We start from the raw sequence: 23,165 nt of genomic DNA on the forward strand, positions 1-23,165 counted from the left end.
AGAGGTGATGGTATCTGGTAGGCTACTAGGCACTGAGAGGTGATGGGGAGGCGTGTGCTCACCGTCTAATGCCAGGGGAAACACTATTTGGGGGGGAACACACTTTGGCACAGCAGCGGCAGGCAGACACTGTGCGTCTTTGTGCGGCTGGCTCCTCTGCGGTCTGAGCTGCTGATCCCCGGGGAGAGACGCACGGACACACGGGCCGGCAGGGGACATTCCTCCGGCTCTGATTTCTCTGCCCCTCTCTCTCCCTTTTCCTCTCTGCTCAGGAAGTCCGAGGACCAAAACCTGGCACACTGCAAAAATAGCTGCAACTTATGAACAAATGTGGGGAGTGCGCTGATGGGAACTCGACACAGTGCAGTGCTGAATTTCGTGCAATTCGGCAGAGCGCCACCTACTGGCAACACAAAAAGCGCTTTATCTTGAGAACCGTTAGTCTGATCGACTTCAAACTCGGGGAGTGCGCTTAGGGGGACCCAACGGAGTGCAGGGAGCTGAATTCCGTGCAAAATGGCATAGCGCCACCCACTGGCAGTGGCAACACAAAAAGCGGTTTATCTTGAGAACCTTTCATCCGATTCACTTAAAACTTGGGGAGTGTGCTGCTTGGAACTCGACGTAGTGCAGTGCTGAATTTCTTGCAATTTGACATAGCACCACCTACTGGCAACACAAAAAGCAGTTTATCTCGAGAAAAATTCGTCCGATTGACTTCAAACTTGGGGAGTGCGCTGCTCGGACCCCGATGGAGTGCGGTGCCGCATTTCATGCAATTTGGAATTATGCATAGTCATAGCGCAACCTACTGGCAACACAAAAAGCACTTTACTGTATCTCAAGAACCATTCATCTGATCGACTTCAAACTTGACGGGTGCGTTGCTGGGAACCCGAGAGATTTCAGTGGTACACTTTGTGCAATTCAACCAATAATATGACAGCTTTCACGTATCTCCAGGACTGTCCGTCCGATCGCCTTCTGTATGTCTGTCCTTCGCGTATCTCGAGAACCGTTTGTCGGATCGACTTCAAATTTGGGGAGTGCACTTAGGGGGTTCTGACTGAGTGCAGTGTGTGGGGGGTAGCGCTCACAGAGCGGTGAATGAGGGGAACGGCCACTGCACTAGTGTTCAGTAAATCCGGACTCACACTCGGACTCAGGTAATGGGGAGTCGACTCAAACTCTTCTTTGGTGACTTGGACTCGAACAATGTGGACTCGAGGCTCGATTTGGACTCGAGTCCACTGGGCTCAAGTACTAATGTGGTGTTGATTCTGCCTTGTGTGTCCTCTGTGTGTGTGTGTGTGTGTGTGTGTGTGTGTGTTTCCTCTCAGATGTCTCCCCAGCTCTGCCCCCTGCTGGCCTGCCTGTTGCTGTGCATCCCGGCAGTGAGGATGGGGAAGTGCCCTCAGCAGTGTGTGTGTGACCAGATCCAGCTCACTGTGGCCTGCGTTAACAAGAACCTCACACACGTTCCCCCCACTGTGGACGAGGTTTCCCACTCACAACTATAGACGCTTTTCACAGAATTGTGTTGCTAGGGAACAGTTTGAAACCTAGCTTATTTCCTGTCAGGTATTGTATTAGCAAACACTGCAACAGGAAGTAAGCTAGGGGCAATTTAGACTGTTTACTGTCTATATGACTGCACTGCACTTTTGCTCCAGTTTTAGATTTTAGATCCATGATTGAAAAGTACATAATGAACCTTCAAAACGCTGTTTCAAAAATAACGTTACCTCGATATTTACATCAGTGCAACCAAAACATTCATACAATAATAATAATAATAATAATAATAATAATAATAATAATAATAATAATAATAATAATAATAATAATAATAATAATAATAATAATAATAACCCATTCACAAGATGCCGACGTCAGACGCACGCCAATCTACAAACCAATCACTGTCAAGTATAGGGAGACGCAGCCCCCGCAGCTACAGTATGTCATGTAAAGTCCTTTGGTCCGCTTGCATAATTGCAGTGTGAAAGCAAACCTAACTGGACCAAATCTATACAATGTAACAAAAACATGAGTTTGGTTCGGACCTTGGTCCAGACTTTCAGGTGTGAAAATGCCCTAAATCCCCCTCTGTACCTGTAGATCACGGTGAAGCTGGACCTGCGGGGGAACGACATCCAGGAGCTTCCCAGTGGGGCGTTCAGACACACGCCGTACCTGACACACCTGTCTCTGCAGCGCTGCAACATCCGCACCGTGAGGGAGGGCGCCTTCCGCACCCTGGGCCGCCTCGTGTTCCTCAACCTGGCCCACAACAACATCCAAATCCTCTACCAGGTCACACACACACACACACACACACACACACACACACACACACACACACACACACACACACACACACACACACACACACACACACACACACACACACATACACACACTATATCATCTGCCATCTCTTTTCTCTCAACTCTCCTTATTCCATGATCGCTTGTGTGACAAGGTGTGACAAGTCAACTTTGCCACATGTCTCGAGTCAAGTCCCAAGTCTAAATGTAGATCACCAAGTCAATTCAGAACAAATCAAGAGTCCAGTACCAGTGGGCGTCTGGGCAGTGTAGCGGTAGATTCCCTGCCTACCAACATGAGGGTCGCAGGTTCGCACCCCCTTGTTACCTCCGGCCTCGTTGGGCGTCCATACAGGCACAATTGGCTGTGTCTGCGGGTGGGAAACCGGATTGAGGGTATGCATCCTGGTCGCTGCACTCGGTCGGTTGGGGCGCCTGTTCGGGGCGGAAGGGAACTGGTGGGAATAGCGTGATCCTCCCATGTGGTACGTCTGAAGCCCCTCGCTGTCAGGTGAAAAGAAACGGCTGGCAACTGGAACGGAACTGGAATGGAACTTTAGAAACCTTTTCAAGTAATCAGAGTACAAGTCAAAGTCAAGTCACCAAAACCCAAGTCAAGACTAAACCTCCACCTCCTGACTTGAGAATGGGAGAAATACGACATGTTTTCCTACTTCTTGTCAGAACACATGCAGCAGCATTCTGGATCAGATGGAGAGTCTAGATTGGGGCAACCTGATAATACAGAATTTCAATAATCCTAAGTAACAAATGCATGAACTCGTTTTTCTGCGTCTTTCTGAGACAGGATGTGCCGGATTTTTGCAATGTTACGTAAGTGAAAGAAGGCACTTCTTGAAGTTTCTCTAAGCTGTTTAGGGCCAAGCACAATAGCTTCAGTTTTATCTGAGTTTAGAAGCAAAAAAATGCAGGTCATCCAGGTCTTTATGTCCTTAAGAGTTGAGTTAATTTAATCTGGCTTCACTGAGAGATATAATTGGGTATCATCTGCACAACAATGAAAATGAGTGTTTCCTAATAATATTACCCGAGGGAAGCATATAAGATGAATAGGATTGGTCCAAGCACGGAACCCTGTGGAACTCCATGCCTCCCTGTCCTCTCTCTCTGCTGTCTGAGTGCAGGAGTCGTTTGATGGTCTGTCGTCACTGAAGCAGCTGATGGTCGACAGGAACCGCGTGGAGGAGATCCAGCCGGGAGCCTTCTCCCAGCTGGGATTCCTCAACCTGCTCTCCCTCACACACAACCAGCTGGTCTACATCCCCAACATGGCCTTCCAGGTACACACACACACACACACACACACATACACACGCACACGCACACACACACACACACACACACACACACACACACACACCTCGCACGCACACACACACACACATCGAGTGCGCGTCGCATTGAATGCCCGTAGCCAGTTATATAAAAGGGAGTAAGTGCAATTTTGGTCACATTTTTGGTCATGTTTTTAGTTACAATCGCAATTGTGACCTCACTGTGACGGTACAGTTACCATTGTGCCATTTGTATCATTTTCAGCCGCATAAGTGCCCTCTATGGCAGGGGTGGCCAAACTACGGCCCATGGGCCAACTGCGGCCCGCTGCCCGTTTCTAAGTGGCCCGCCATGAATTTAGCAAACTTTTTTTTTTTTCTAAAAACGTTTTTCCGTTTTTTTGTTTTAAAGTTTAAAACGGAAAACGAAAACGAAAAAACGAAAACGGGGAAAAAACGGAAAAACAAAAAAAATTCAATTTAAAACCATTGATAATGGGTTATACTTGAGTTAAGTACCCTGACCTGGTCTATTTATTTTTAAACATTTTTAATACTGAATGAATGTTTAATACTAATATTATGTTAAATTATCTCTGTCTTAACCTGTTGGCACAGAAAAGAAAATTTGAAAACATACAGAAATACCCATTGTAATAGGTGAGCAGTGCACATCAATAAACTATGCGTCATATATTTATTTAGGTTGAAATTAAATTTTTGATAGCACAAGGGTTTTCTGGTCCAATTTTTTTGTTGCGAAAACTGCCGCGCTTAATATTGTTTGGCCCGCGACTCCTTATATTTTTCTGTATGCGGCCCACAACCAAAAAAGTTTGTCCACCCCTGGCATACCGTTAGCATAACGAGTGTCTTCCCTGATCCTCCTCCCAGGGCCTGCAGAACATCAAGTGGCTGCGTCTGAGTCACAACTCTCTGAACTACCTGGACACAGAGGCCTTGGCCGGCCTGTCCACGCTCACCCGCATCAGTCTGGACCACAACGAGCTGCAGTTCTTCCCCACAGAGACCATGAGCAGGTAGGCCGCCGGCGCGCTGCCCACTGAGCCAGAGCGGTTTTGGTAAAGGTCGAAATGCCTGTGATAATATGAGAAGGCTCCTTAACATCATTCAGTTGTCCCAGGCAGGGACAACGAGACCCTGCTCTTGTACTTTCTCTCGTCTCGATGCTGAGAAGGCATTCGACCGGGTAGGAATTTGACCTGGGCATTGTGGGCAATAACTTTATGAAATGCGGGTGGCTGTAGCTCAGGAGGTAGACAGAGCAGGTCATCCACTAATCCAGGGATACTCAACTTGCTTTGCCCGGGGGCCACTTTCGTGAAATGATAGAAGGCCAGGTTAATAAACAAACAATACAAAATTTTTCTGTAGCGGATTGTAGGTTTTTGGGGTGTCAGCCGGAGTTTAGTCTGACAATGTTGTGCACACCGGATAGTTAGTTAGGTTAAGTTAGTTAGGTTAAGTACATATAAGTACCTGGGTAGCGAGCAGACGGCGGTATTTGACAATTTAGCAGCTAAATCATAGATTATTGAAAGATAATCCATATTCCAGACTGAAATGCTATAACAGAAGTGGAGTATTGGCCAGAATGACATGACATTTGGACACTTATTCAGCGGGTATTTTGCATGTTGCGTTCAGGTGCACTGTAAAAAAAAATATATATATATATGTTTTGCAATTCCATCGCGGGACACACAGGGGGCGCCCGGGCCGCAAGTTGAGTATCACTGCACTAATCGCTTTGGATAAAAGAGGTCAGTGGTTCGATCCCCGCCTCCTCCAGTCTGCATGTCCAAGTGTCCTTGGGCAAGATACTGAAACCCACATTGCTCCCGATGGTGTGGCAGCTTGCTGCCATCAGTGTATGAATGGGTGAATGTACCTACATTCATTGTAAAGCGCTTTGGATAAAAGCACTGTATAAATGCAGGCATTTACCATTTATAATAATCCAACCGCAGCAGTTGTGACTAATGGGCTGACACATCCAGCAACTTTCCGCTCACTGTGGGAATAGACAGGGGTATTAGACAGGGGTAGACAGGGAATAGACAGGGGTATCCGCTTAGCCGTTTGTTATTCGACGTTGCTATCGAGCCATTAACTCAAGCAATAAGGCAGGCTGCTCTAATATCAGGTGTTCTCATCGGGGAGAGGGAGCATAAGATTATTCTTTACGCAACCGTATCAATATTTGTATCACAACCGCAAACCTCCATTCCCTGCCTGCCTAACCCAAGTCATTTCAACTTTCTGCCTTTGTTTATTTGTGGAGTGTAGGTAACACCTACATTTCAACTGTTTAAAACCAATTTCTCTCCTCTTCTGGATGCTATAAAGGCAGATCTAGACCGCTGGGCCCCCCTACCCCTTTCCTGCTGGGGAGGATTGCTCTCATTAAGATGAACATCCTGCCCAGGTTACTCTATCCACTGCAAATGATTCCCACTTTGTTATCGAATGAAGCCATTAAGGTGCTTGAAGGCTGGTTGAGTTCCTTTATCTGGAAAATGAAGCCCCGACTAAAGATGGCGAGACTCCAAATGTCTGGCTCTGATGGGGGCTTGAAGGTACCAAATGTGAGACTCTATCAGCTGGCATCGGACCTTCGGGTACTAGCGGATTGACTCAAATGTGACCCAGCCTCAATTTGGCTCGATATCGAATCCTATCAGTCCAAATGCCCTTTGTGGAATTTGCTGTTTGTGACTGATTTTAAGTCTGTCAAACACCTGTACACCTCCTTGTTCCGACCCCCCACCCTCCAAACCACCTCCCCCTCCCACCCGCTCACCTTTCCCTCAATCTCCCTGCCCGCCCTAAAGGGGAAAACTGAAAAAAAAAAAATCATTTCCTGCCCCAAAAACAAGGTCACAGAGCATCATGAAACGATCAAATGTCTAGCTATCCACACCCTGATTAGCTACAGAACAAACAAAGATTATCTCTCAGCACGTCCTGTTCCAGGACCAAGCCTAGTATCTGTTCTCCAGGGACACTCTGAAAAGCACTTACAAAATCAACCCAGCAATGCAACTATCAAGGCTGCACTGCTAAATATTAGGTCACTTGTAAGCAAGTCGCTTCTAATAAACGATCTGATTACGAGTCATAAACTGGACCTCATGTTCCTCACAGAGACCTGGCTTGATCTAAACAACAGGGAATATGTTCTTAATGAGTCAGCCCCACCTAACTTTAACTACATTGACGCCCCCAGAGTCGGTAAGAAGGGGGGAGGAGTAGCTATTATTTTCTCTGATGTTTTTCAATGCAAGCAGGTATCGTTTGGCGACTTTTCATCGTTTGAATATCTGGCCGCTGTTCTGAAGTGCTCTCCCTCTATTTTACTACTGATTATATACAGACCACCTAAGTACTCTAGTAGTTTTTTTGATGAATTTTCAGAACTCCTTTCTATAATCTCCATAGAACATGACTGTTTAACTATTGCAGGAGATTTTAATATTCATATTGACAACCCCAATGATAATAATGCCAAAGAATTGAATAACCTCCTTGACACTTTTGACCTGTTACAACATGTCTCTGGTCCCACTCACAATCGAGGCCATACCCTAGATTTATTTATCACCAAGGGCTTTGAGTCATCGTTTCTTTCAGCTAGTGATGTTGCTCTGTCCGACCATCTCTGTATCTTTCTTGAACTCAAGATCACCCCTATCGCTCTTACTCGGTCAAAAACCATCAAAAAGCGTCACATCAACGAGAGCACTAGCACACGGTTCATGGAGGCTTTCTCGCTGGCCCCTTCCCTCTCCTCAGCCTCTGTCAATGATCTCCTAGATAACTTCAATTCTAAAACCCTAAAGGCTATTGATGCTGTAGCTCCCATTAGATCTAAACTAATCTCCGGTAAGAAAAAAGCACCATGGAGAAACGCTCCCTCTGTAAATAACAAAAAAAGAGATTGTAGGAAAGCCGAGCGCAAATGGTGGAAAACTAAACTTCACATCGATTATGACATCTATAAAAATAGTCTTCACTCCTACAACCAAGAACTAAAAAATTCCAGAAAATTCTTCTCCTCCGACATTATCAGCAAAAACACCAATGACGCTCGCACTCTTTTTGCCACTGTTGACAGGCTGACAAACCCCCCCCCACAAATTGCCCCTGATCTTCTATCCAATGTCAAATGCAACGAATTTGCGACCTTCTTTAGGGATAAAATTATAAATATCAGACTAACTATTTCCACATCAAGAACAAATGTGGCTCCGCCGCACCCACAGAATAGGTGCTTAATTAACATGACTCAGTTCAATGTCATTGACCACAAGAAACTAGAAGAAACGATACGAGGCCTTAAATCCTCATCGTGTTGCCTAGACACCCTGCCAACAAGCTTTCTAAAAAATGTCTACAGTTGCCTGGCGACCGACATACTGAAGATAATTAATACCTCTCTTCTTACAGGCATTTTTCCAAAATCTCTAAAAACTGCAGTTGTTAAGCCCTTGCTAAAGAAGCGTAGCCTCGACCCCTCTATAATCAGCAATTACAGACCAATATCAAATCTTCCCTTTATTAGCAAAATACTCGAAAAAACTGTCTACCAACAACTCAATACCTTTCTTGTTAGGATGACGTCATCATTCCTACTTTGACGTCGTCATTCCTACTATGATGTCATCGATCACTGATGATGTCATGATTCATAAGTGTCTCAATCATGCCTTCCGCTGGCCTCGCTGGTGATGTCATAATACATGTGATGTCATAACACATGTGATGTCATAACACATGTGATGTCATATTATTTTATGCTATAAAGGTCCGTGCCGGCAGGCTCTCGCCAGTGATTCATAAATTCACATCAAGGATCATACCAATCTCTGCAACGTCTGCAACCTGCAACTTCTGCAACCAGCAACTTCTGCAATCTCTGCGACCGTTCCCAAACCTCGAACTGTGCAGCCCCAGCCATCAAGTTCCACAACACCCCAGCTTCTCAAGACCTACCAAGTTTCCCGTGGCCCCCAACTACCCGCGAATAGATCCCCATGTCTGACACCGATCCTGACATTTCTATCCTCCAATGACCTCCTAGATCCTTTCCAATCAGGCTTCCGACCCCATCATAGCACCGAAACTGCGCTTATCAGAGTTATAAATGACATCCGAATGAACACTGATTCAGGTAAAATCTCAATCTTAGTGTTACTAGACCTCAGCGCTGCCTTTGATACGGTTGACCACGAAATTCTATTGGACAGACTGGAAAACTGGGTCGGGCTTTCCGGCACGGTCCTAGAGTGGTTCAGATCTTATCTGCAAGACAGGAACTACTTTGTCTCCATTGGCAACTACACATCTGACCAAACCAAAATGACATGTGGGGTACCCCAAGGATCAATTTTAGGTCCTGTCCTGTTTAACCTTTATATGCTCTCTCTGGGCCTAATTATGCAAAAAAACAAAATAGCTTATCATAGCTATGCAGATGACACCCAACTCTACATAGCCCTCTCATCGGATGACTATGCCCCCATAGAGACACTGTGTCAGTGCCTTGCGCAAATTAATGATTGGATGTGCCAGAATTTTCTCCAACTTAATAAAGCCAAAACAGAGATAATTGTCTTCGGCAAAAAAGAAGATAGGCTCAAAGTTACTGCTCACCTCGAATCCCTATCTTTGAAGCCAAAGGACCAGGTAAAAAATCTTGGCATTATTATTGACTCTGATCTAAATTTCAACTCCCACATCAAGCTTATAAGAAAATCTGCCTTCTATCATCTAAAAAACATAGCAAGGATTAGAGGCTATGGTCCCTATCGTTGCATCGGCGCTGTTTCTAGGCCGAGCGCCTGGCGCAGCCCAAATCAGTGGGCGTGGACCAGCGCACTTGATATCTTGGTCTTGGCGCTAGACGCAGCCTCAACCATTACAACCACGCCTTTTAAGCGTAAAATTATGCACCGTCAGTTCATTGGATGAGTGCAATAAACGAATCGCATGCTTGCCTTTTAAGCTCCATTCCAGTGGTCCAGCAAAACCAGACGAAACCCAAGCCTCTGATCCCCCCCCCCCCCACCTCCCTTCATCCCGTCTGTCTCCATATATCGGCTATTATTCCATATTATGATGCTTCTCAAACCAATATAACTGCAGTTGAAATACTGCAAGCATGTAAAAACGCTACACTATAGCAAGATCAAAGTGAAAATAATGTTCTAAACGCATCAGCTAGAAAAATATAGCCTATTAGATTGGTGAAAGTTTGTCCAGAAAGATATCATTTTCTCTCGCCTGCTGCAGGAAGGATGATGCACATAAATATAGCCTACATTATGTAAAGTCATTGCATAAATGTGTTTTTATTGTAAAACTAAATGTGGAGTAGGGCCAAGTTATTGGAGCGGACATCACAGTATAGCAGATGACAGTAGAAGCTTCCGAAGCGTGTTAAATCGACAAGGGGTATATATAGCCCCAGTAGGACATATATGTTTCAAATAGAGTGGTGTTTTCATTTCGATGTTTTATTTGGTCCAATATTGAAATGTTCTACAATTGGAGGTTGTCTTACCATTACACATTATTTAGATCCTCCCTTAATATAGGTTTTCGGCTCATTTGGTTGCTATTTAGTAGCGAAATGGAGAAACACAATGCATCTTGGGACATTCACATTGCAGTGAAGTTACAGCTTATTTTTTCTATGGGACTCTGAGCGAGGGAGTCAGAGACAGTCGGTATTGTGCCTGTCAGACTGAGGAGAGAGGGAGAGAGGTGACACAGAGAAGGGTGAAAGAGGAGAGAGCCAGAGGGGAGGGAGAGAGCCAGAGGGGAGCGCTCCGCACAACTGGCCCACTGAATAGGCCTGCTTTTCAAAGGCGCAAGGCGCTAAATTAACGCCAGGTCGGAAGATAGCAGTACGCCGGTATTTAGCGCCGACACGCCCACTTTGGCCCATTCTGGGACTGCGCCACGCCCATTCGGCCTAAAGCGCATTTGGCAGCCTAAAGCCATATTGATATCGTCCCAAAACAGGCGCAAGGCACGTTTTTTTGCGTTCAAGGCCCGTTTTAGCGCCGAAGGCTTGTGGGAGAATAGGGCCCTATATGTCCAAACAAGATCTTGAAAAACTAATTCATGCTTTCATTTCTAGCAGGCTAGACTACTGCAACAGTCTTTTCAATGGTCTTCCCAAAAAAGCTATTAAACAACTACAGCTCATTCAGAATGCGGCTGCTAGAGTTCTAACAAGAACCAAGAAAGCTGAACACATTACACCAGTTCTCAAATCCCTGCATTGGCTGCCAGTAAATCTTAGAATAGACTTTAAAATTCTGCTAATAGTTTACAAATCTCTCAACGGGTCAGGCCCACACTACATCTCTGAAATGCTTCTACACTATGAACCATCCAGATCCCTGAGATCTTCAGGCACTGGTCTACTAATTGTCCCGAGGACCAAATCAAAACATGGTGAAGCCGCGTTCTCCCACTATGCCTCTCATAACTGGAACAAACTCCCTGAACACATTAGATCTGCCCCTACTCTGCCTATTTTTAAATCCAAGCTAAAGACCTTTATGTTTACTCTTGCTTTTAACTGCTACTAAACTACTGCCTCTCTCGACCTGTAATTTAAAAAAAAAAAAATCCTGTACATTTCCAACAAATGGACTGTACATGTAATAATAATTTGAGTATATATTTTAACTAAAACTGTCGGCTGTGTTTTTTATGTGTTTTTTATATGTGCATTGCTTTGCTGCTTGTTTTTTCGATTTTTTTTTTTGTAAAGCACCTTGAATTGCCTTTGTGTATGAAAGGTGCTATATAAATAAAATTTGACTTGACTTGACTTGACTGTGTTGTGCTCGCAGGAGCTGGTTTGGTTATGAAATATGGTCATCAATAATTGTGAATTATTGATGTCCATAAATGTATTAAATTGGTCAGAAAATATTGTATTCTGTAAGATAAGGGGCACCAGTGTGGATAAGGCCACACACCTGTCTAAAAGTCCACTTATGGCTTATACTGTATTCAGTCAGTCTCATAGTAATATTAATAATGTAAATCACTACAGATTCATATAATTATGTAATAAAATTATTTAATTAATCACAATATCAGTGGAACATTAACATGATGATCAAACGTCATTTCATCACATCTAACCTACGAACTAATCACATCTACAGTTAATATAATGATACACATCACTGGTATAACTTTGATGGGAAATATTACACCAGGGAGTGTGTATGTATGTGTGTGTGTGTGTGTGTGTGTGTGTGTGTGTGTGTGTGTGTGTGTGTGTGTGTGTGTGTGTGTGTGCGTGTGCGTGCGTGTGTTTGTGGTAATTAGCATTTGTGTGTGTGCGTGTGTGTGTGTGTGTGTGTGTGTGTGTGTGCGTGCGTGTGTGTGTGTGTGTGTGTGGTAATTAGCATTTGTGTGTGTGTGTGTGTGTGTGTGTGTGTGTGTGTGTGTGTGTGTGTGTGTGTGTGTGTGTGTGTGTGTGTGTGTGTGTGTGTGTGTGTGTGTGTGTGTGTGTGAAATGGCGGTTTTGCTAGAATTAGGGAAGGACTACTAGGCCGTGATGGTTAGGCTGACTTGGTCAATCAAGGGGGAGATCTAGCTTGAGGTCACTTTTGGTGAACGATCTTCCCAGTTTGAGTTTGGTCAGTTAAAGGGAGAGTTTAGCATAAGATTACTCTTGGTGAGCAGTCTGCCACAGTTTGACCAGTTCTTCGCAATATCGGAAGTATCACGATATATATTCCAGTACCGATCTTTTGTCCCACCCCTACTCGCACTCTCCTTATCACTCCTCCCTCCCTCTTCTCCCCACCCAGACTGCCGGAGGTGACCCGTCTGGACATGGGCTACAACCCCATGATCTACCTGGGGGAGGAGGCGGTGTCCATGGCCAAGCTGACCCACCTGTTCCTGGACCACATGTCCCTGCAGGACCTGTCCGACACGGCTGTGTCCAGGTGTCCCAGCCTCATGCACCTGGACCTCAGCCACAACCAGCTGCGTGTCATACAGCCCTTCTCCGCCAGCTCGCCCAAGCTGGCTCGCCTCAGTCTGGCTGGAAACCCAATCTACTGCAACTGCTACCTGCGCCCGCTCAGGTAGGAACCGCCCCAGACTGACCGGGGAGACATGAGGCCATCACATGAGGCCTTGAGGCTGAAAACTATTCCGCATTTCCAAGAAAAAGCAAAATTCTGATTGAACATTTTGAGAGGGGGGAAGACGATAATAACTTTGTATAGCATAAATATATTTTTCTTCTATTGTATAAATGGTAGGACTTTACAGTAAGGGTACATTAATTAACAGTTAACTAATGTGTCTAGTAATCATTTACTAATTAATGGTGTTCATGTTAAGGTATTGTGGTCAGGTTGAGGGTTGAAGCCACAAGAACCCTTCACTCCCCACCCTCTAACCCAGGCATGTTTTCTGACCCGGCTTCAGGGAGTGGGCGATCCGCAGTAAGGTGAAGCTTATGGGATCGTGCGGAGGACCGTCCCATTTCTCTGGAGAGAGTCTGGACACCATCTACCCTGGGGACCTGCGCTGCCAGAGCCACGAGGCCATGTTGAAGGCAGAGTTCGAGGAGGCCACCAGGATCACGCCACCGCCCACCGAAGAGCCTGAGAACAAGGTCAAGTGTCCCGTCAACTGTGCCTGCGAGGTGAGGACAGACAGATGGGAGTCCGTCTTCAGATCCGAAGCACCAACATGCTACTTCCGGACTCATTTCTGCGGTGCTCTATTCTTATGTCCCATCAGCTCCCTGTGCCTCCCCCTCTCTCCTCTCTCCTCCTCAGGCAGAGACTCACCACTCGTCCTGTGAGAACCGCGCTCACACCAAAGTCCCACGTGGCTTCTCTGCCGACACGCGCCTGCTCGACCTGCGCGGCAACCACTTCCACTATGTGCCCGCCAACAGCTTTCCCGGCCTGGCCCAGGCCGTGTCCCTGCACCTGCAGCGCTGCCGCATCGTTCAGGTGGAGGACGGGGCTTTCAGCGGGATGAAGGGACTGGTCTATCTGTACCTGTCTGAGAACGACCTCACCTCCCTCAGCCCAGACGCCTTCAAAGGTCTTACAAGCACACTGTTTCATTTGAAAATGACCCAATCATTCAAGCACACTGTTTCATTTGAAAATGACCCAATCATTCAAGCACACTGTTTCATTTGAAAATGACCCAATCATTCAAGCACACTGTTTCATTTGAAAATGACCCAATCATTCAAGCACACTGCTTCATTTGAAAATGACCCAATCATTCAAGCATACTGTTTCATTTGAAAATGACCCAATCATTCAAGCACACTGTTTCATTTGAAAATGACCCAATCATTCAAGCACACTGTTTCATTTGAAAATGACCCAATCATTCAAACACGCTGTTTCATTTGAAAATGACACAATCACTCAAATTGGAGGTGATTCCGCTAGGGCTGGGCAATATGGACCAAAAATCATATCTCGGTATCTTTAGGCTGAATGGTGATACACAATATATATATCTCGGTAGTTTCTACGAAGTGGACTAAATGATCAGTTGTAAGGGACTGTCCGTTTTTTAGGTCGGGTGGGAGGGGTAAAAAAAAGGGGGAGGGCATTTAGATTTTATTTTGAGTACTGGGGAGGGCAAGGTATTTTATTTTGACATACGAGGGGAGGCTATATCAAGTATTTTCTTTTCTGTTTTGCATTAGTTTGCATTGTGTTTCGCTATGTAGCCCATATGTTTTATATCCACCCACCCCCACGCAAATGGTTTCTGCTTATTGGTCAAACTATTTCAGCAGTAGGTCTGCCTGCTAAGTCGCTGGCAGAGAAAATAATTTAAATGTCAGGGAGGGCAGTTGTTTTTTTTGAAATGATACCCACCCCACCCCACCTAAAAAATTAACAGTCAAAAGTCAAAGCCACATGTGAGATGTCACAAGTACTTTTATTAAAACAAGACTGTGATCAAAATAAAATGCAAAGACAGGGTTTCCTTCCCTGACTATAATTGGTGCTTCCACAAAATATTTACACAAAATTACATCCCTTTACTGTAATGCAGCCTGAGATTTTAGAGATTTGCATTTTGTGCTTATTAAATGCTGCATTCAAGTCCTACTGGATTTCATGTAAATAACAACAAGCTGCTTTCACATCATGATTACAAGTAGCCTAGGATGCGGGACATTTTTTGTAGGCTCTGTTATCTTTAACTTGGTTTTCACGAGTTGTGGCAACATGTGAATGCTTAAGTTGCAACAAGGATATGTCATCCTGCATTTCTGCTTCTTCCGATTGTAATCTAGACCAGTGGTTCTCAAACTTTCTCAGACCACAGGCCCCCATCTGATAAGATTTTGTCCCAGGGTCCCCATCTGATAAGATTTTAGCTTTTGTGACGACCCTCTCACTCTCTGGGGGCTGTACTACGACACTCGATTAGTGGGTTAGCGAGGTAACTTCAAGTTTAACCCTGGGTTTGCCATCCCACACACGTTCCTGATATGGAAAATATATACTGCATTCAAATGAAGATCCCAATAACAAACTGAAAGCCATTATTAATATTAATTTAATGAACCGACAGTGAAGTGCTAACTTATTATATTGGAGATATACTGTAGCAGGTAGGTTACTTAGCCTAATTGACCATATTTTTTTTATGGATTCATGTTACTGTTACTATATGAATTGCGCTGACATTATTTAATTGGATTCCCGACAGTAGTCGTGTTTCCATTACTCTCAGAAATGCGCAAAATCTATATATCGCAATAGAAAGTGGGTAATGGAAACACGTAAATTTCGAAAAACCTCCCAAATATCGCAAAAAGTTTTTGCGCTCTCATGAGGTGGTTTTTCAGACGTGTCGTGTCATTTTCTTTTGAATTGATAATCAGGCTCGTTTATATGCGTTGTAACTTCATGTTGTGATTTGCATTGAGCATGCAGGGGACGGGATTTGGGGCAGATCCCCGTGCGTAATCACTGTGGCAGCTGCTGCAACGGGGAATTTCGTTCAGGTGTGTGCGCCGTCACTCAAACTTAACTTCAATGGAAACGCCTACAAGTCGCAATTGTACATTGTCGAAATTGTAGAAATATCGCAATTATTTTGCGAAAAACTGTAATGGAAACACAGCTAGTGTTTGTTTCAATGTTGGCTATTTAATTTCCCATTACCACAGCCCTGAAGAATGAGTCTGCCTTCATGAATACAAAATCTTTTTACAGTATCAATGTGTCCACAAACTATTTTATCAGTGAAAAATATTATATTATTAAACCAATGGATATCAGTCTGGGAGAGAGAGGCAGTTTTATTGGATGGGAGGGGCTGGATTGTTCCAAAATCTGAGATAGTTTTATTGGTTGGAATTTATACTGTATGTATGCATACTGGTACAGCATCGTCACCATTAAAGGTACTCTGTTTTCCAGTAAATAAAATTAGAGTTCTTTTCATGGGGAATTCAAAATCTATTTTAGCCCAAAGACCTAAACTGAGTTTCTCCAACCAAAACATGTAGGTCTTCCCCAGCTGACGTACCTCCACCTGGAGAAGAATCGCTTCAGCAGCTTCCCTAAAGGAGCCTTCAAGCTGCTGCCCGGCCTGCTGGCACTCCACCTGGAGAACAACACCATCGGCAGGTTGGAGCCAGCGTCGCTGAGCGGTGCTGAGGGGCTGCGGGGCCTCTACCTCACTGGGAACGCCATCGAGCAGGTGTCTCCCCGGGCGCTGGAGCGCGCCGGACACCTGGACACGCTGCACCTGGGCGGGAACAGGCTGAAGGAGGTGCCGGCCGAGGCGCTGAGCGAGGCGGGGAACCTGGGCGAGCTCCGGCTGTCCGGGAACCCCATCCGCTGGGTGGGACCCAACGCTTTCCGCCCTCTGGCCGGCACGCTGAAGGAGCTCTACCTGGACAACATGGGCCTGGAGAAGGTGAGAGGGAGCTCTACCTGGACAACATGGGCCTGGAGAAGGTGAGAGGGCCATGTTTGAAGGAGCTCTACCTGGACAACATGGGCCTGGAGAAGGTGAGAGGGCCATGTTTGACTGGATGTACTCCTGGGTGAAGACGTCTTCCCATGTCCCCTTCTTTCATATTCTCTGACTCAACTCAACATTCCTCGCTCAAATACGTCATCTTGTCGTATTTTAAAAGTAGATTATGGTCTATTGTCCAATTCTGAAGCATTATAATTTGATAATTGAGCTGTAAAAGCCCAAGTAGGATCAAATGTATATTATTTGAGCTTAATGCTGCAATAGGCAAGATTGGGGTGTAAAAATACACCTGTCTTATATCAGCCTAAATCACAAATTGGGGCAGCAACAGAGAAGAGTGTCCCATACAGACACTACAGTGTCCCATACAGACACTACAGTGTCCCATACAGACAGAACAGTGTCCCATACACAGACACTACCGTGTCCCATACAGACACTACAGTGTCCCATACAGACACTACAGACACTACAGTGTCCCATACAGACACTACAGTGTCCCATACAGACACTACAGTGTCCCATACAGACAGAACAGTGTCCCATACAGACACTACCATGTCCCATACAGACACTACAGTCAAATGTTTGACTGAGTCTGGTTCCACCCACAGGAACTAACCAATCCAAACTTAAGAGCGAAATTAAATGTCTCCAGCGTGGCAGTGAGCAGAGAACCAACATTCGATCTTCCCGTCTCCATTCTCTTTGGTTTCCTTTGGGATAATGCAGCACAGACCGGCTGGCTGGTGAACATGCTCTGCTGGATTTTGGGGTATGGAAGTACAAAAAAATCAATCAATCAAACAGCGATCTCTCACTCTCTCACTGTACCTTGTGACTGCAAATGTGGGGAAATGCCTAGTGCAGCTTTAAGAATTGTCATCTGCACTAGATGTTCAGGAGCTTTGGACTGAGTCCCACCTCGGAATGTATCTCTTTTAATAATGTGATATAACCTCATGTTAAAGCACAAACAGGGCTAATAACCCAAGTGAAGGAGTTCAAGTATCTCAGGGTCTTGTTCTCAAGTCAGGGGATGACGGAGCAGGAGATGGGCAAGAGAATCGGAGCGGTATTGCGCTCGCTTTACCGCACCGTAGTGACAAAAAGATCGCTGTGGCAGAAGACAAAGCTCTCAATTTACCGGTCAATCTTCATCCCAATCTTCACCTATGGTCATGAACTATGGCTCATGACCAAAAGGAAGAGATGCGGATGCAAGCGGCCGAAATGGGTTTCTTCAGGATGGTGGCTGGCATCTCCCTTAGGGACAAGGTGAGAAGCTCAGTCATCCGTGCTTCACATAGAAAAGAGCCAGTTGAGGTGGTTCGGGCATCGATGCCACCTGGTCGCTTCCCCAAGGAAGTGTTCCAGGCACGTCCAGCTTGGAGGAGGCCACGGGACAGACCGAGGACCAGGTGGAGTGACAAGATCTGGCCTGGGAATGCCTTGGGATCCCCCAGCCAGAGCCGGTTAATGTGGCCAGGGAAAGGCGACCCGATCTGGATAAGCAGTTGAAGATGGACCTACAATGCTTTTCTAGTATATTGTGGCAGAAATTGCACAACAAGTTACCGTACATTTTATTTCCTTGACTTTTCCTCTGTGATCCCTCTGACACCCAGATGTCCCGGGACTCCCTGGCCGGTCTGGGTCCGGGCCTGAGGAGTCTGTTCCTGGAGGGGAACCAGCTGGAGGAAGTGCCCGACCTCCACCCTCTGTCCACTCTGGAGGTCATCAACCTGGCCGACAACCCCCTGCTGTGTGACTGCCCCCTGCTGCCGCTACGCATGTAAGACACACATACAACAGCACAGACACGTGACATCAACAGAAGAGGGTTTCAACATGGGTTTGAAAAGGCCAGTAATATTTTTTTGGATTGAAGCTGCTGATCTACTTGGTTTATTTGGTGTCCAAGAGATTTCATCATCTGAGAGCAATAATCATCTTTGCTCTTAAATGTACAACTCCTAAATGTATTGTACATAATGGTACATATTCATCGGCACTGCTACACTTTATATTTATATTTACTACTCCTGCATGATATGAGGAAGATCTTTGATGTGCGATAACATTGTTGAATACTGTGATAACGATATGACTTGCAATAAATAAACAAATATTTAAGTATTAGCTATACAGTTCCTCTGTCTTTCTGCTTTAATACTGCTAACATAGACCCCAAACATTGAATAGCCTATGCTCGCAAGCATTAGCGACTCAAGCTGAAACTACACACAGCATGTTTGACTCAAGCTGAAACTACACACAGTGTGTTTGACTCAAGCTGAAACTACACACAGCGTGTTTGACTCAAGCTGAAACTACACACAGTGTGTTTGACTCAAGCTGAAACTACACACAGCGTGTTTGGGCTTTGGTGGAGGGGCGGAGCTGCAAGGGAAATGTGAGTAAAAGTTCAAGTGGGATCCTTGCCGAGGTAAAAAAGGAGTGGAGAACAGGAGAACTTTTAGATATTTTGTTTTTCTTATATGCCTACTACGTAGTTGCTTGCCGGGTACTAAGAATGTCATTGTTCAGAATTACCCTAGTTATTGCACATTTGATAAATAAAACACTGACTTAATCTGGTCTTTTATTTTCAGGTGGATTGAGAAAGTCAACCTGAAGGTGCGTGCCACCTGTGCCCACCCCCCCGAGCTGAGGGGTCGCCGGGTCAAAGATGTCCACGTCTTCAAGGCCTGTCCTGGCGGGGAGAGTCTACCCTCCTCCCCCGCCATCACCCCCAAGCTCTCCAAGGTGCCCAAGTCCACCAAAGCAAAGCCGGCGCACCTGAACGGCCCCCGGCAAGTCCAAACGGTCAGATCCAAATCCAAACCTCGCAAGAGTCCCAATCCCAGATCAACACCGGCTGCAGCGGCCAAGAAAACCAGCGAGAGACGCAGGACGGCTTGAAACCGCCACGGGGGAAATCCTCCCTCTCTGAGGTCTGGTGGGTCGAGCATATTTCAGACCGCAGCAAACCATAAACTGCCAACCGTCAAAGATTATATGAGGTTAAACATGGATTGAACTCTCTCGCTTCTCAGCTGTATAGTAACATCTGCCAACCGTGACAGCTATAGCTATTATATATATTATGTAATATATATTATATGACACAGCTATAGATGCTTTTCATCTCTCGCCTCCCTAAAAAGACAGTTTTTCAATCACAGCGCTCTCCAGCCAATCACACACACACAGCCTGTCTGTGCAGGTTTTTCCTCTCTGCTGTCTAAAAAATAACGTTATACCGGGTCAGAGAAGAATGTTTTCATCTGGGAAACAGGACAGAGTGTGTGCACGCTTTCCCAGCATGCCCGGCCCTCACACCTGAGCTGCCTGGTCTAAACACAGGCTTCTGCTGTTCGCTACTGAGCAGCTGTTGGATCTTTTTTCTCTGTTGGAAGTTTTTGGATGTTGTCAAAGAGGCAAACTGAATGAATGTCATGATCTTAGTGATAGAAGTCCAGTTTGATGTCATAGAAAATGTAGGGTTCTTTGAAATACTCAAATTAACAATGTTGTCCCATGTCACCGTTTATTTCTATTAGTGTGTGTGTGTGTGTGTGTGTGTGTGTATATATATATAGCTAGCTTCATGCTAATTATAACTCCTCAAACAAAGTTCAGAAACGTTATTTCGGTCAATTATTTCTCCCCTTTAATAATACCAATTGGTATTGTATTTTATATCGTTGCAAAGCCTGATTAGTCACCTTTACGAGGTACAACTTGTAAGGATCGTGCATTCGTGGAATGGCACCTAATTTGCGGTGCCAAGCTGTTGTGGCTGCGTATGGATCTTCCACACGCTACTGAGGTCCCTGACAGTGTAAAATGAATAAAGTGTAAAAGTGTAGGCTACTGTGGGAGTGCAATCATCCAATGCACCAAGCACCTCAAAACAAGAGTGAATACCAACAGAAGAATATTCCAGGGGATTTTGGCATTTTTGGGGGGCGCTACCCACACGGTTAGCTGTGTTGCTCATTCCACGAATGCACGATCCTTACAAGTTGTACCTCGTAAAGGTGACTAATCAGGCTTTTCAACAATATAAAATACAATACCAATTGGTATTAATAAAGGGGATAAATAATAGACCAAAAATAAAGTTTCTGAACTTTTTTGTGTTTGTATATATATATATATATACAGTATATTATATGTATGTATATATGTGTGTATGTATATATATGTGTGTATCTATATACAGTATATATATACATATACAGTATATGTGTATATATAGCTAGCTTCACGCAATTTTTCTTAACCACTACACCCCACCTGCACAATGTACTGAATTAATCTCAAGTTCCTAATGCTAATTGTCAAGATAATTTAAGACGACATTCAAATCAGCAAGTTGAGCACAGAATTCTAATCGTTTATTGTACAACAAAAGGAACAGATCTGGACATAACAGAGGGAATAAAATGTATTACAACATAAGTGGTGCGTTTGCAGTGTGATGAATGAATGGTTTATTTTCAGTCATGTTATAATGAACCATAAACAAAACGTAACAATGTGTGTGAATATACATCATCATACATGTACATATCAAACCATTTCACACAATGAAATTCATACAATCAATGACTGAAAAAAGGAATAGGCTGAAGCCCAAGGCTTCTTCTTTGCCTGTCTTTTACAATCCACTAGAAAAACACAGAATACCTGCAGTAAAAGAATTTACTCTAAATTATAATTCTGAATGATTTTACTTTTAAGGCTTTTTAAAATCTCAACAGAGAGCTACACAATTTCAAATCATCACACAGGCTATTCCATAGTTGAACTCCCAAAACTGAACACATCTAGAGTTTACATTATCGCTTTGCATGTTTTAACTAGAACGACCGCAACGCGGACTTATGCCTCCGCCATTAGTTCATTCTGGAGTCCAAATCGCCATTTGAGGCAAATTGGAAGAGATTCCGTCAAGGCGCTCCTGTGATGTTGCGTTACAGAGCTTGGAAATTGGGTGTGTGAGAGGTCACAGTGACCTTGAACTTTGACCACCAAAATGTAATCAGTTCATCCTTGAGTCCAAGTCGATGTTTGAGACAAGTTTGATTAAATTCCGTCAAGGCATTCCTGAGATATCGCGTTAACAAGCTTGAAAATGGCATTGGAGAGCTCACCTTGACCTTTGACCTTTGACCACCAAAATCTAATCAGTTCATCCTTGATTCCAAGTCGATGTTTGAGACAAGTTTGATTAAATTCCGTCAAGGCATTCCTGAGATATCGCGTTAACAAGCTTGAAAATGGCGTTCGAGAGGTCACAGTGACCTTGACCTTTGACCTTTGACCACCAAAATCTAATCAGATCATCCTTGAGTCTAAGTCGATGTTTGAGGCAAATTTGATGAAATTCCGTCCAGGCGTTCCTCAGATATCGCGTTAACAAGCTTGAAAATGGCGTTCGAGAGGTCACAGTGACCTTGACCTTTGATCTTTGACCACCAAAATCTAATCAGATCATCCTTGAGTCTAAGTCGATGTTTGAGGCAAATTTGATGAAATTCCATCCAGGCGTTCCTCAGATATCGCGTTAACAAGCTTGAAAATGGCGTTCGAGAGGTCAAAGTGACCTTGACCTTTGACCACCAAAATCTAATCAGATCATCCTTGAGTCTAAGTTGATGTTTGAGGCAAATTTGATGAAATTCCGTCCAGGCGTTCCTCAGATATCGCGTTAACAAGCTTGAAAATGGCGTTCGAGAGGTCACAGTGACCTTGACCTTTGACCTTTGACCATCAAAATCTAATCAGATCATCCTTGAGTCTAAGTCGATGTTTGAGGCAAATTTGATGAAATTCCGTCCAGGCGTTCCTCAGATATCGCGTTAACAAGCTTGAAAATGGCGTTCGAGAGGTCACAGTGACCTTGACCTTTGACCTTTAACCACCAAAATCTAATCAGATCATCCTTGAGTCTAAGTCGATGTTTGAGGCAAATTTGATGAAATTCCGTCCAGGCGTTCCTCAGATATCGCGTTAACAAGCTTGAAAATGGCGTTCGAGAGGTCACAGTGACCTTGACCTTTGACCTTTGACCACCAAAATCTAATCAGATCATCCTTGAGTCTAAGTCGATGTTTGAGGCAAATTTGATGAAATTCCGTCCAGGCGTTCCTCAGATATCGCGTTAACAAACATCGTACGGACGGACGGACAGCCGTACGTACGTACGGACGGACAACCCGGATCCATAATGCCTCCGGCCTGGCGGAGGCATAAAAATACATTGCAGTGTCATTAAACATGTATATTGAAACTCTCATTAGGGTCTTTATAGTCTTCTTCACCAGTTGATCTGATGTATTTAGAGATGGGATGCTTGTCGTGACAACAGATAGTTAGTTCAACTAAAACAAAAAAGTTTGAAAGCAATTATAGCTGCTCAAGTAACACATAAATGTGTAGCAGCGCTATACTGATTTGGACAAAGTGAGGT

General features: G+C 44.7%; 1 protein-coding gene across 1 annotated transcript; it reads left to right on the plus strand.

The window, feature by feature from the left end:
• The first annotated feature begins 1,364 nt into the window (after positions 1-1,364).
• LOC310775292 (chondroadherin-like protein) lies at positions 1,365-21,098 on the plus strand. The gene is made up of 10 exons (XM_083635430.1): positions 1,365-1,499; positions 2,122-2,316; positions 3,476-3,631; positions 4,520-4,665; positions 12,493-12,774; positions 13,124-13,343; positions 13,480-13,753; positions 16,203-16,615; positions 18,310-18,476; positions 19,297-21,098. Exons 1-10 carry the CDS (start codon positions 1,401-1,403, stop codon positions 19,604-19,606), a joined length of 2,262 nt encoding a protein of 753 aa, XP_083491556.1. The 5' UTR covers positions 1,365-1,400; the 3' UTR covers positions 19,607-21,098.
• Positions 21,099-23,165: the final 2,067 nt, after the last annotated feature.

Source organism: Poromitra crassiceps (genome assembly GCF_964638095.1).
Source record: "Poromitra crassiceps genome assembly, chromosome: 4".
NCBI lineage: Eukaryota > Metazoa > Chordata > Actinopteri > Beryciformes > Melamphaidae > Poromitra > Poromitra crassiceps.

Excerpts from the sequence above, each read along its gene's own strand:
- LOC310775292 (XM_083635430.1), top strand. The coding sequence starts at position 1,401 with ATGGGGAAGTGCCCTCAGCAGTGTGTGTGTGACCAGATCCAGCTCACT. Across the intron at positions 3,632-4,519 it reads TCCCCAACATGGCCTTCCAG|GGCCTGCAGAACATCAAGTG; the intron begins GTACACACACAC and ends TCCTCCTCCCAG. Across the intron at positions 4,666-12,492 it reads CCCACAGAGACCATGAGCAG|ACTGCCGGAGGTGACCCGTC; the intron begins GTAGGCCGCCGG and ends CTCCCCACCCAG.